Source organism: Syngnathus floridae, chromosome 2 (assembly GCF_059516105.1).
Source record: "Syngnathus floridae isolate MCC-2025c chromosome 2, RoL_Sflo_1.0, whole genome shotgun sequence".
NCBI classification, from domain to species: Eukaryota; Metazoa; Chordata; class Actinopteri; order Syngnathiformes; family Syngnathidae; genus Syngnathus; species Syngnathus floridae.
This window is the reverse complement of record NC_142414.1, coordinates 19,638,090-19,650,809: the sequence shown is the minus strand read 5'-3', so window position 1 is coordinate 19,650,809 and position 12,720 is coordinate 19,638,090. Positions and strand designations below refer to the sequence as shown.

The window sequence follows — 12,720 nt, the reverse complement described above, 5'->3', positions numbered from 1 at the left end:
TTGTGCCTTTTTGGTGCATGTAATGATAAATACAATGCCTCCTTATAATTTTTGTAAATTACTTTGGAATTACTAAACCGGAAGTGATTTTGCACTTCGTCCAGCATAGGGAACTTCGCAAGCGGTGAGGTGAGCGACGCGGACGTCGCCATGACAGCCAGGAAGACTTCAAACTCAAAGCCAAGCAATGGGGATAAATATTCAGTGTTATTACCCACCTATAACGAAAGAGAAAACCTCCCTTTGATTGTGTGGCTTTTGGTGAAATATTTTGATGAAAGGTGAGTTCAGGAGAACTAGCAGAGCTCCTCGGCTAGGGCTTTTGTGCTAAACGACCCAGTGATGAGCTGTCACTAAATCTAGCTCGACCCCTCGCTTTTTAATCAACTGTCATTAGGTTGAAAAAATTGCACAAGCACGTTGAATTTTAATGTACTGAGTTTTGCTTGACTTTTTGCAGCATCGCATTATTAACTTTTTTTTCCCCTCTCAGTGGTTACAAATACGAAATTATCGTCATTGACGACGGAAGCCCCGATGGAACATTAGAGGTGGCCGAACAGCTCCAAACAATATATGGCGAAGACAAAATTGTAAGTTCTTTTTTTTTTTAATTATTTTATTTGTTTTGCACATATACGTGACGCTCGGGTTATTAACATGCATACGTTTTCTTCCTGCAAAGCTTCTTCGGCCACGAGCATCGAAGTTAGGCCTGGGTGAGTTCAAAATGGTTGAAGAAAAAGAAAAAAAAAAAAAATTGTGCGTTACAGGTATTAATGGACACTTGTTTCCCTTGCCCCTCAATATAAAAAGGCACTGCTTATATCCATGGCATGAAGCACGCAACAGGAAATTTCATCTTCATAATGGATGCTGACCTCTCCCATCATGTGAGTGCAACCTACTCATTCACTGTCAATTAGGATGTATTAGGAAACAAAATATGAATGTTCTTTTTCTTTTTGTATTATTATTATTCCAGCCCAAATTCATCCCAGAATTCATTGCGTGAGTATTTCCTTTTTTTGGGGGGGTGCACATTCTTAACTGCTATACCGTGATACTTTGACTCACTGGGTAAATCTGCTCACTTTAATTTACTCGCATAGCATATCAATATTCCTCATTCCCATTTGTTGAAGTCCTCCTCAAAGCAACCACAAGAAAAATATGTGTGAGCACCTGGGCGTGAGTTGTGGTGTTAGCATTTTATACACTCATCTTTGTGAGGGCCAATCCACGAGATGAATTATATTGTGAAGCTTTAACGTGTTTGTATAAACACTTTTATCATGCTAGATAAGCAGTTAAATGTTTTTATTTATACAACAATCACATTTTGTGTCATTGTTCAGGAAACAGAAGGAAGGCGATTACGATTTGGTGTCGGGTACACGATACCGAGGCAACGGCGGTGTCTATGGATGGGACCTGCGCAGGAAACTCATCAGGTAACAAAGGTGACCAGATGGGAACGTGCACAAACTTGGCCGAGCAGGCATTTCATTTTCTCGTTTCTGTCTCGCACTCAGCCGGGGTGCAAACTTTCTGACACAAGTGCTGTTGAGACCCGGAGCCTCAGACCTCACGGGAAGCTTTAGGTAAGCTTCAGTGTGACCAAATGATTCTCACCTTCTTTGGGTGTTCCTCAAGTGAGATCTAAAATGTTATTTTCCATAAATATGTAACCATTTTCAGCCCGTTTTTAGGAAATTAGATCATTTCATGTAACACACCTAATGTGTTTGCCTTATGTGCACATCAGATTGTATAAAAAGAAAGTCCTTGAGAGTCTGGTTGAGCGCTGCGTGTCCAAAGGTTACGTCTTTCAAATGGAAATGGTTGTCCGAGCCAGACAGCTCAACTACACTGTTGGAGAGGTGAGTTATTCGCATAAAACCAGGCCTGGGAAGACTTCTCCCTATCTGGGGTCTTTCTGGAGAGGGTCACACTAAATGGAATTTGGAGAAAGGGTGGGCTGAATATTGGTTTCTTGTATTCACTTGAAACTGACTAAGGCTGTCACTATTGATTTTTTTTTGTTTTTAATAAATGATCATAAGGTTTGATTATTCCATCCAAGAATTGACTAATCAGATTTGCAACAGCTCACAAGATGCAATGGATGGCTGAATGGTTAATACCGCTCCTTCTGAGGACTGAGGACACAGGTTGAGATCTCCGTCAGGCTAGCACATCCATGAACCTTGTGAGGATAAAACGGTTCGGATAATGGATGAATGAAAAGCGTTCTGATTGATTTGGTTGCTTGGGTGCAGTATCAACTTTCCACCAATAGAGGGTGATACTCAAACGTAAAACAGTCATGAAGTAGGAAGCCAGGTTCTGTTTTGCAGCTGCCTTGCTCTATCTGACATGGGGTGTCTTGAATTTGAGGAGACTAATGGTTTACTCATTTGACTTCTTTTTTAGGTTCCCATCTCTTTCGTGGATCGAGTCTACGGCGAATCCAAACTGGGAGGGAATGAAATTGTGTCATTTGTGAAAGGCCTGCTCACGCTTTTTGTCACGACATGATCAATCCATATATATCTCCATGTATATCTATGACCTGAGAGAACTATATATTGAGAACGTGATACAATTTAAAGTGGCCTGTGATATGAAAAAGATTCCTCAACCTTGTTTTATGTATTGATAAATTATAAGCACCCATAAGTTAGAAGTGAATTAATTCGCTTGATATTGGAGGCCATTTTGAGTTGGACATTCTCATTGTGCTCCTCAATTGACTTTGCACAAAGTGTGTATGCTGTCCCATCATCCCCAAGGCAACATTTTACAAAAGTAATGCTGGATGTCAGAACGGGTGCGCCATCAACAATTTGAATAAACCACCAATTATGTTCAATCACAATGTTTGAGATACACAAGGGTACATGTAAGGCACCAGAAAGTTGTTTGAGTCTAATTCTGCCAGATGTGATGCATCCCAAATGGGAGGGGCGACAGTGATTCCTTTCATTTTTTTTTTTTAACCGATGATGTTGCAATATACTAACTGACTGTTTCACTGCACAATGTGCAGGTTGTTCATCAACTTAACAAAAATAAAAAAATAAATCCCACAACAGAGCTAAAGGGTCAAGTTTATTTATATAGCCCTAAATCACAAGCAAATCTCAAAGGGCTTCACATGTACAAAAATTGACAATTTGGGAACCATTTGTTGTGAACAATTTAGCGTGGACAATATGTGACGCTGGGAATTGCCCAGAAGAAGAAAGAAAAATCGACCCTCGGAAAGTTTCATATTATATCGACATCAAAAGTCGAGAAAAGAACGACTCGGAATGGACACGAATTCCACCCACTGATAAGCGTGTGATATTGATTGATTCATATATTTGTTTACTTGTACTACATAATTGATACATAGGGTATATGATAAAGGGGTGAATTGGTGATTGTTTAAATATCTTTTATAACAGCGATATCCGCGTAGATTTAGTCCATTTGGTGCGCATGCGTAAACCAGTAGAAGCCCCACTGAAGAGGACGCCCGCTGTTGGCCAAAATGGCGCAACTGCAGTGCAGCTTGCTTCTTTAATTTTCACTTAGCCCCACGCGATCAACGCTGTGAGCACAAATAAAACTACGGGGTCTGTGTGATTTCATCAAACGTCACGAGGAATAAGTGCTCGCGTGGGGAAAATGTCGACTTTTAAATAACCGCGCGCGAGAGACAATTCGGACGGTGTACGCTAATCAGACAACTACGTCACGTCCGCTTTTCTATTTGCGCCATTTTGGATGGGGGCACTATCTCGCCTGGATGTGTATTGTCTGTCAAGAGAAGAATGGGACAGAGAAGCGTATCGTTATTAACATAAGCTCGCTTTCCATAGCTTTTTAGACATGATGAGAGATTTCTTTTTCGTTTCCTTCATCGCGTGTCCGTCCTCGACGAGCTTTACTTTGTCATATGAGGCAAGGAACGCGTGTGTTCCTGTTTGCTGAGCAGAGGAAGGAGGAGGAGGAGGAGGAGGAGGAGGAGGAGAGAGCCCGTGTCGGCGAGAAGACCAACGGCGGGGTGACTGACTGACTGACTTAACTCTCTCCTCCTACTTTGGAACTCACCTGTAAGGATATCGGCAACCGAGCGGGAGTAGTGGAAGAGTCGCTCCACCGCTTCGGTCGTCCCCGCCGCGGTGACTCTGTCCACTCAAAACGCCAGGCGCGGATGTAAGAGCAGGTAAACTTGTCTGTCACGATGACATAGTTTGTCGTTAGCTGCTAATGTCACCCGGCTACGATGAAGAAATTGCTCAAATTTAATTTAAAAAACGAGTTCGAGACAAGGATAAAATGAGTTCTCATCAAAAGTCACAAGAAGTCAAAAGAAGGAAGAGCCCATTGTCGGACAAGCAATAAAAATAGCTGTCGTCTCCTATCGAGAGCCTTGTTGTTGGTTAGCTTAGCATGCTAAGCTAGTGTAGCGCGCTGCTTGGGCACTCTTTGTCAAACAGCAGCAGCTTTCCTGTTCTGTCACTCGAATAATATGATGGCGTGGGCATATCACACTAAGAATCTGGTGTAAATCGCACTACGGAACAAACGTGAAGGGTGAAACGTGTCCGTTTGTTTACATCGTTTTCATTTTTTTTCTTTTTTTGCCTGGGGGTGTGCTGGGGCTGACACATGTCTTCCTGGTGACACTTAAATGTTTTGGATCCAAAAAAGTGAGGGACACTGTCACTGTCATCCGAACTTCACCCCCCCCCCCATGATTATTAAAGCTGAGCTGGTGTCACCCAGTGTTCATCTGGGCATCCCAAACTTTAGGGGGTTGGGGGGGAGGGCATGATGTCACATACCCATTGAGTGTGCTGACTAGATAGAGGAGACATGTTTAGTTTGGTGGACCATCAAGGTTTTTTGCAGGCCCTAATGTTTGGTATCCATTGAGGCGGTATCTCATGTTTGGTATCCATCGAGGTGGTTTTCTTCCAGCTTCCTCTCTCTCCCTCCCTCCTTCCCTCTCTCCCCCCACCCCTCTCTCTCTCTCCCTCTCTCCCTCCCCCCTCTCTCTCTCTCTCTCTTTTTCTCTCCCTCCCACTCAGTCTTGGCTTCTCTCTCTTTCTCTCATGCTCCCTCTCTCCTGTTCTTCCTCCCAGCAGCCCCGCCTCTCTCTGCTTTCCCTCACCCGTTTCCATTTTCTCCCTCTGCTTCTGCTCGGCCTCACCCTCTCTCCCCTCCCTCCCCCATTCCCTTTGAGGCAGTCTCTTCGACCTCCCCTGTCCCATCCCCCCTCTGCTTCCGTCGCTCGCTCGCTCGCTCGCTCCCTCCCTCATCCTCTCAGCAACCCACCCTTCCTCACCCCCAGAGCCCATCCTCTCCCACACCCTCCCTCCCTTTTCTCCCTCTTCTGATTACTCCTTCTCTCCCTCCCTCCACTGCAGACATATTGTAGAGGCTGCCGCTGACTCAATAGGAGGCGCCATTCTGTGTGATGGTATCGGGAGGCAGAAAGAGGAGAGGAGGGGAGGGAAAGCAGGCAGAGGAAAAGTCAGACATTATATAATGGAGCTCCTCACTCGCGCCATCTATGTGTGATGGTAATAAATAGAATAGGCAACAAGGGCGGTTGTAAATGGAAAACACCTGGGTCTTGTTGTTTACCGTTTTGCTCTAACCTAGCAAATATAGCGAAAGCTCTAAAGTTGTACATTTGCAAATTCTGCCAATATTGTGAAGCAAAAAATTCAGGTTGAAGCACAAGAAGTCAGGCCATGGTTTTCAATGAAATGACAGGAAGAATTTAAAGTTGTTTTTATGGATGAGGATGCAAGTTCATGTTGGGCAAAAAAAAAAAGGTTCAAAGCGTGTTTGTTATCAGAAGAAATAAAGCAAATCCCAGACGGAAAAACATAGCAAGCTGCAACACTTGTTTTGAATAATGTCTGAGTCATTTGCTGTTCCAAAGGCGAAGCAAAAGAAAATCAGTTAAAATTTGGAACCTACATTTTTTGGGGATAAAATCCGTCTGAGGTTTATTTTTATGACCAGTCCTCCTTCCAAAGAACATTTGTGACAAGTGGCAAGCACATCAGCCTCACAGTTCTGAAGTTGGTGTTTTGAATCTCTGTGTGGAATTTGCATGTTGTCTCTGTGCTTGAATGGGAGCCTCCTCTCAAAACATGCATGTTGGTTGTTGGCAATTCTAAATTGTCACCTGTGTGGTAGGTAGAAAATGAATGAATGGATGGAGGTAAAAGTGTAGCATGCAGAATCGTGATCAGGCTTCCTCAGAGCTTCGTGATGATGTGATAATTTGAATTTGATGTGTTGGAGGAAGGAGCCAGCTAAAGCATGCAGGGCAGAGACCCTTGAGGACCGGGTTTGTCACGTTTCCCTACCATTGGAAAATTGTACCCACTTAAGTAGACGTTAAAAACAATCAAGAACATGTTTAAAAACAACCTCAAGGAGGAGGCATAATAACGTGTGACGTTTGTGGTGCAAACAAAAGTTCAGGCAAGATAAATTGTCCATAGGTGTGGTTGAGTGTGAATGGTTTGTTGTTGATTTTGTGTGCGTGTGTCAAAACAGAGTCCAACAATGTTTGTGTCTTTCTCAACCAGGCCACCAGAATGTTTCAGCTCCCCGTCAATAATCTGAGCAGTCTACGCAAAGCTCGGAAAAATGTCAAGAGGGCCCTGGGAGACATCGGCTTGGAGTACTGCAAGGATCACCTAGAGGTGAGTGAGCACATGGACATTTATTTGGGCGTTTTATTTATTTCAACTGTGAAGCACTAGACCTAAGAAGAAATACTGTGTAAACTGCTGAAATGTTTCCATCGTCTTACAAGCATCACTTCATGCTAATATTTAGGAGCACCGGTAGTTTGTATTTGTGGCGGTGTCGGCTAAATAATGAGGATCATTAAGGGGTAAAGTAGCTTGTCTATTACGCTCTCTGCGGGAAAAGCACGTTCAGCACCAGGGGGCCTAGCCCAGTTGTAGAGTGCACACAATAACGCGACTAGGCCACTACATTTCTTTTATATCAGCTTTAATATGATGGAATAACATATCACTGACCTACTCCTGACCTTTAAACATCTTATTCTCCCTTTATGACGGTCCCGTCATCCAAAGATTCGAGGTTACGACCGGTGCGCAATGAACTCGTCCGCATAGTGAGCATTATGAGGTTACCGCCTTACTTTCAAGTTTTTATTTGTTTTATATTTATGGCCTGGAATTAGTTTGCATGCAAATAGCTCCTGTCCTCCTGTGTCAGCAGTGGACTACAGCACATTCTGACTTGCTCACATCTTAGAGTTCCGTTTGCCATAGAAACGGTGCCCTTTGGAAAAGTGAACACAGCCTGTACTGCATCTATTGATCAATTTTTTATACTGCGTAGCCTCATTAGTGTTGCAGCTAGGGCTGGGCGATCGTGGGAAAAATAAATAGTTGAAAGTTGTGGTTGAACTTGATTAACCCAGTGGCGGCCGCTGGTCATGCAAATGGAGGGAAGGTCAGCGCCGCCTCAGACAGTTCATACAATCGTCACGGAGAAGCCGAGTGCCTAGGCCAGCCCACTGCCCCAGAGATGCGGAATGCACGATGGGCAAGATTAAAGACCAGCATTTATCCAGTGACGGTCCAGTTTCCTGCAGCGTAACAACCCACTCTTTGAAACACTCTGCGTTGCCCACTATGTGGGCAAGGAGACGGAAGTTGTCTCAGTTACCTGTGATAAGTGGCTGATTCTGAATAAAAACGGACAATCTTGTAATATTTTGCAGCTCTGAAGCTCCAACTGAGGTGTCAATAAACATGTTAAAGCACGTTCAGGGAGCGCAGAATACCATGCGTCAGACGCTTGCTGCAAGCAAGGCAGGGGGATTTGGGGGTGCTTTCCAAACGCTGCACCAACTTGTATACCCACGGCGCTGTTCGGTACATCAATCCTATTTCATCTTTTCTAATGTGTTTTATAAACGGCAGAAGCCTAAATCGAAAACATTGTTGAATTTCGATACGGGCGAGAGGCGGGCTTTAACCTAGACTGGGCAGTGAACACCAGCCAGTGGCAGGGCACATATAGACAAAGAAGCATTCAAACTCAATTGAGGCTAAATGGAGGGCATGCTAGACTCAAAAGCCGATAGCTCGTCACAGCTTTTACAAATAAGTCCTGTATGTACAGCGATGGCTGTTAAAAGATGACGTTAAAGTAGTTGTCAAAACAGATTACGTAACATGTTTTAAAAGGCACGCAGATGAGAAAGCTTGACATCAAATGTTTCTTTGTGCAGGACTTTAAAGCCTATACCCCCCCAGAGGTGTACATAAAGCACACTTCTTGGGAAGATGTGTGCATGTGGGAGCCATCGCATACCAAAGTCCAGGTGTGTAGCCTTTTAGTGGTCGTGACCACAATGTAGAAATGTCTCGTGTTATTTGTAAAATGCTCTCCCATTGTGCCTCAGGACTACAGATCCAAACCTTTTTGCTGCTCCGGCTGCCTCTTCTCATCCAAATACTTCTCAGCGTATAAGAGCCACTTCCGCAATGTCCACAGCGAAGACTTTGAGAACAACATCCTGCTTAACTGCCCTTACTGCACATACAACGGGAACAAAAAGAGCCTGGAGACGCACATCAAACTTTTCCACATGCCCAGCAACAACGCCGTGCGCCAGGGTCCCGGCGCCATGCTGGGCGGTACCAGTGGTCTCATGATGAAGGATGGCCTCCTAAAGAGGCCAGGGGACACCCTCGAACAGGCCGTGTACTACTGCAAAAAGTGCACCTACCGGGACCCTTTGTACAATGTGGTGCGAAAGCACATCTACAGGGAACACTTCCAGCAGGTGGCTCAGCCTTACATCGCAAAACCGGGAGAGAAGACCAGCACTCCAAATGGCGGAGCCGCCGCCAAAGCAGAGGGTAGCAGTGCAAATAGCGCTCCAACTCATCAGATCCATTGCAAGAAGTGTCTGTTCGTTCCAAGGACCTATGAGACGCTCGTGCAGCATGTCATCGAGGACCACGAGAGGATCGGCTACCAGGTGACTGCCATGATTGGACACACCAGCGTGATCGTCCCCCGGCCCAAACCCATCCTACTGATGCCCCCGAAAACTCACGGGGACAAGACCATTATCGGGATGGGCCCGAAGGGGGCCGTCATGGCCACCACTAGGCCGTCGGCTTCTCAGCAGATGGTCCGAGTTGCCGGTGTCTCAAAGCTGAGCTTTGGTTCTCAAACTCTCCTAACAGGCCATAAACACGAGCCAGTAGGTTTGAAGGCGGGGAGCAACCAGCCCTTCAGTTTTGCTGGCCAACAGCCCAAGGCCACTCTCCCGGGGAACGCCCAGGTTTCTCTGCAGCCCCACTCGGCCAAACATCACTTTTCGGCAGGCGGCCTGCGGAGCCCGGTGGTGGTCAGCGGCGCGTCCTCCCTCAAGTCCAACCCCCTGGGCTCACGAGTCCAGGCGGCTGCCACCACCTTTGCATCAATCACAGCCAAGAAAAGCGGCTCCTCGGTCCTGAGCACGTCTTACACCCAGAAGTGGAAAATCTGTACCATTTGCAACGAGCTCTTCCCAGAGAACGTGTACAGTTCTCACTTTGAGAAGGAGCACAAAGCCGAGAAGGTTCCCGCTGTGGCCAACTACATCATGAAGATTCACAACTTCACCAGCAAGTGTCTCTACTGCAACCGCTATCTCCCCAGTGACACCTTGTTAAACCACATGCTCATACATGGCCTGTCCTGCCCGCACTGCCGCGCCACTTTCAACGACGTGGAGAAGATGGTGGCGCACATGCGTCTGTCGCACCCCAACGAGTCGGTGGGCCCTCGCACCGACTCCCCCTTGACTTTCGATCTCACCCTGCAACAGGGCAACCCAAAGAACGTTCAGTTGATTGTGACGACCTACAATATGAAAGATGCCCCAGAGGAGTCTGTGGCTTTTCATGCCCACAACACGCCCGTGTCACCTTCCCTGTCCACCTCCCTGCTGTCGGCCAAGAGGTTATTGTCTCAGCACCCGCCTAAAATGCACTTGAGTGTACCCGAGAGTGCGTCCGTCAAGAATGTGCCACAAACGTCTGTACCGTACAAGAGGGACGTAGGGAAGACCCTCTGTCCGCTTTGCTTCTCTATCCTCAAGGGCCCCATCTCGGACTCGCTGGCCCACCACTTGAGAGACAAGCACCAGGTCATTCAAACTGTCCACCCGGTAGAGAAGAAACTGACCTACAAGTGTATTCACTGCCTTGGTGTGTACACCAGTAACATGACTGCCTCCACCATCACCTTACACTTGGTGCACTGTCGTGGCGTAGGCAAGTCACACAACGGCCAGGAGAAGTCCGCTCACGTCTCTCGAATCAGTCAGGGCAGCGCCGTGAAACGTATCGCTTTTGAGAGCGCCGACATTAGTCCGCCAAAAAAGAAGAGGCGGGGACCGCCTGGGGAGAGAGCACACCCGAGAGATATGAACGGTTCATTTACCGAAAACCCGGATGAGCCCGTTGCCCTCGCGCTAGACCCGGAAGGACTAGAAAATGATTCGTACGAATCAAGGAAGGCATTCCTCACGCGCTACTTCAATCGAGCACCGTACGCCACACAGCGAGAGGTGGAGAAGCTGGCGGCCGGTCTGTGGCTGTGGAAGTCGGACATCTCCAGCCACTTTGTCAACACGCGCAGGAAATGCACACGGGAATGCCAAAGTCACAACCCTGCCGTCTTGCTCGGATTCAGCATGCACGAGCTTAGCAAAGTGAACCACGAGTTGGCATTGGACAGGGTCGGTGGCGCGAGCTGGAGCCAAACGGACCGAAGGCGCACGTCCAGGACACGCTTGGGCCTGTCAGAACGAGCCCGCCAAAGGCACAAGGAGTCAGTCGCCGCCAACGTCAAGGGTTTTACCCCGCAACCGAACACTACAGGAGACCAAACCGAGACAATCAACAGCATACTGCTGCAAAAAACGCCTGAGGACCCGACCGAGCCAATCGCCATCAACTCGGACAGTGAAGAGGAAGTCCGAGGCGAGTCGTCCCAAGTGTTCTGTCAACCTCCAGGAACCAAGGAGAGAGCGGCACTCACTATGGAGGCCAACATTACAACGCAAGACGCATTCGATGACGAGGATGATGACGACGAGGATGATGACGACGACGACGATGACGACGCGAATGAAGGGGTGCACTTTGAGAACGGTTTCGGGCCCACCGATGCAGCCCAAGGAAGAGATTCGCTGCCCATCATTATTCCCAAATTCGTACCCTCGTCTGCTAGGCGGGGCGGCGACGGAGCACAGCTGGGCAAGCAGCAGCAGGTCTGACTACTAACAAGGCGTCGGTTTGAAGACCTGCAGCCCCGCACCAACAAATCTGCCTCACCTGGACCCAAGGAACACACGAAGGAACTCCAAACAAGCCATCCGATGACTTTTCTGTTGACCCGACGGCACCAGACAATGTGCAGAGGTCAAGGAGTACACCCTGAGCAAGCTAGGAATATCAAATATTTTGGCTGTCATCAAACAAAAGGCTTTAGTGTGTATTTAGCCACTCGATTTGTAAACGTGACCAGAAAATCCTTCTTTTTTTTTCCCCCCCAACCCTCCTCGTGTTTCCAAGAAGTTGTAAATTTGTACAGTCTTTGACATGGATGGCCATACATCTCCTCTTGGATATTTGCTGTCTAAGGTAGACATCAGTATGCTTCATGATTGGTGTTGCTTTGGTGGATGGTCTTTTCTTATATGTTAATTTTATTTTTTAATTAAAAGTATTATTTTCTTTTGCAAAATAAGATATGAATAAATAATTCTGTAAAATTGGTCTTTTTTTGCACAGAGCTCCTCATTTGAGCAGATTAGTGTTTTCGCAGCTTTGCGCATTAGCCATGACTGCAATCTACTTGCTGTTTTTTAGCGTTACTTGTTATCTTTGCTCCTTTCCCCACTCACACACACACAACTGATGACTGGATGGTAACCATCACGTTTTTAAAATATATATTTACCTCATGTTTCTTTAATTCATGTGTGTTGGTTTTACACAAGTTTATTTTCCTCTTGCGCATTTAAGAATAAAGTGTTGTGAATATTTCTCACAGAAATGTTGGCCAAACCAGCTTGATTTAATTTGGATGGATCGGTGAATGTTTTCTCATGCTTATTAAGAATCTAGACAGCATTTATTTCTTGAACAGAGACTGTGCTTTTATAGTGTGTTGTGCTCAATGACCAACACAGCACACCACACGCAATTATATTTTTGATGGACAATAACAAGTCACCTCAAAGCCACATCCTGTCATGTCAAGACTGACCTGTGAGAGACAAGATGCTGTCACAGGGCATCCAGACTTGAAAAGAGAAAAGGACATTTCTGTGTGAGGGCAGCAGCAGCATAGACTTCAGGTTACTTCCTCATCCATATTTTGGAAGCGGTATAGCCGGAGTATCCGGGCCGCTGCTTTACAAAACATTCGACAAAAACAACACTGCCAAGTCTTAAAGGGGTGGAGCAGGGATGAGGCTGGGATGACTTAATTGGAGGTGGAGGTTATTTGATCCCATCCTTTGCTGTCCCACACCCTAGTGACTAGTCGTGAGGAAGACAAAATGGAGGGGAAGAGAGGTCTCCATGCTGGCTAGTTCGTGTTGCTATGCTGTAAGGAGCGAGAGGAGGAGAAGGAGAGACAGACGAG

General features: G+C 46.4%; 2 protein-coding genes across 3 annotated transcripts; both read left to right on the top strand.

Annotated features, from left to right (window-relative positions):
- Window positions 1-91: 91 nt before the first annotated feature.
- Window positions 92-3,099, top strand: dpm1 (dolichyl-phosphate mannosyltransferase subunit 1, catalytic). Its single transcript, XM_088369716.1, has 9 exons — window positions 92-281; window positions 494-593; window positions 686-719; window positions 817-893; window positions 986-1,011; window positions 1,359-1,454; window positions 1,536-1,604; window positions 1,769-1,883; window positions 2,437-3,099. Exons 1-9 carry the CDS (start codon window positions 151-153, stop codon window positions 2,539-2,541), a joined length of 753 nt encoding a protein of 250 aa, XP_088225842.1. The 5' UTR covers window positions 92-150; the 3' UTR covers window positions 2,542-3,099.
- A 661-nt stretch (window positions 3,100-3,760) lies between these two features.
- Window positions 3,761-12,126, top strand: adnpb (activity dependent neuroprotector homeobox b). 2 transcript variants are annotated; one of them, XM_088369230.1, is made up of 4 exons: window positions 3,761-4,209; window positions 6,609-6,725; window positions 8,297-8,389; window positions 8,471-12,126. In XM_088369230.1, exons 2-4 carry the CDS (start codon window positions 6,618-6,620, stop codon window positions 11,342-11,344), a joined length of 3,075 nt encoding a protein of 1,024 aa, XP_088225356.1. In that variant the 5' UTR covers window positions 3,761-4,209; window positions 6,609-6,617; the 3' UTR covers window positions 11,345-12,126. The 2 variants fall into 2 exon arrangements, with proteins under 2 accessions (XP_088225356.1, XP_088225355.1); XM_088369229.1 differs by having other exon boundaries at window positions 3,761-4,219.
- Window positions 12,127-12,720: the final 594 nt, after the last annotated feature.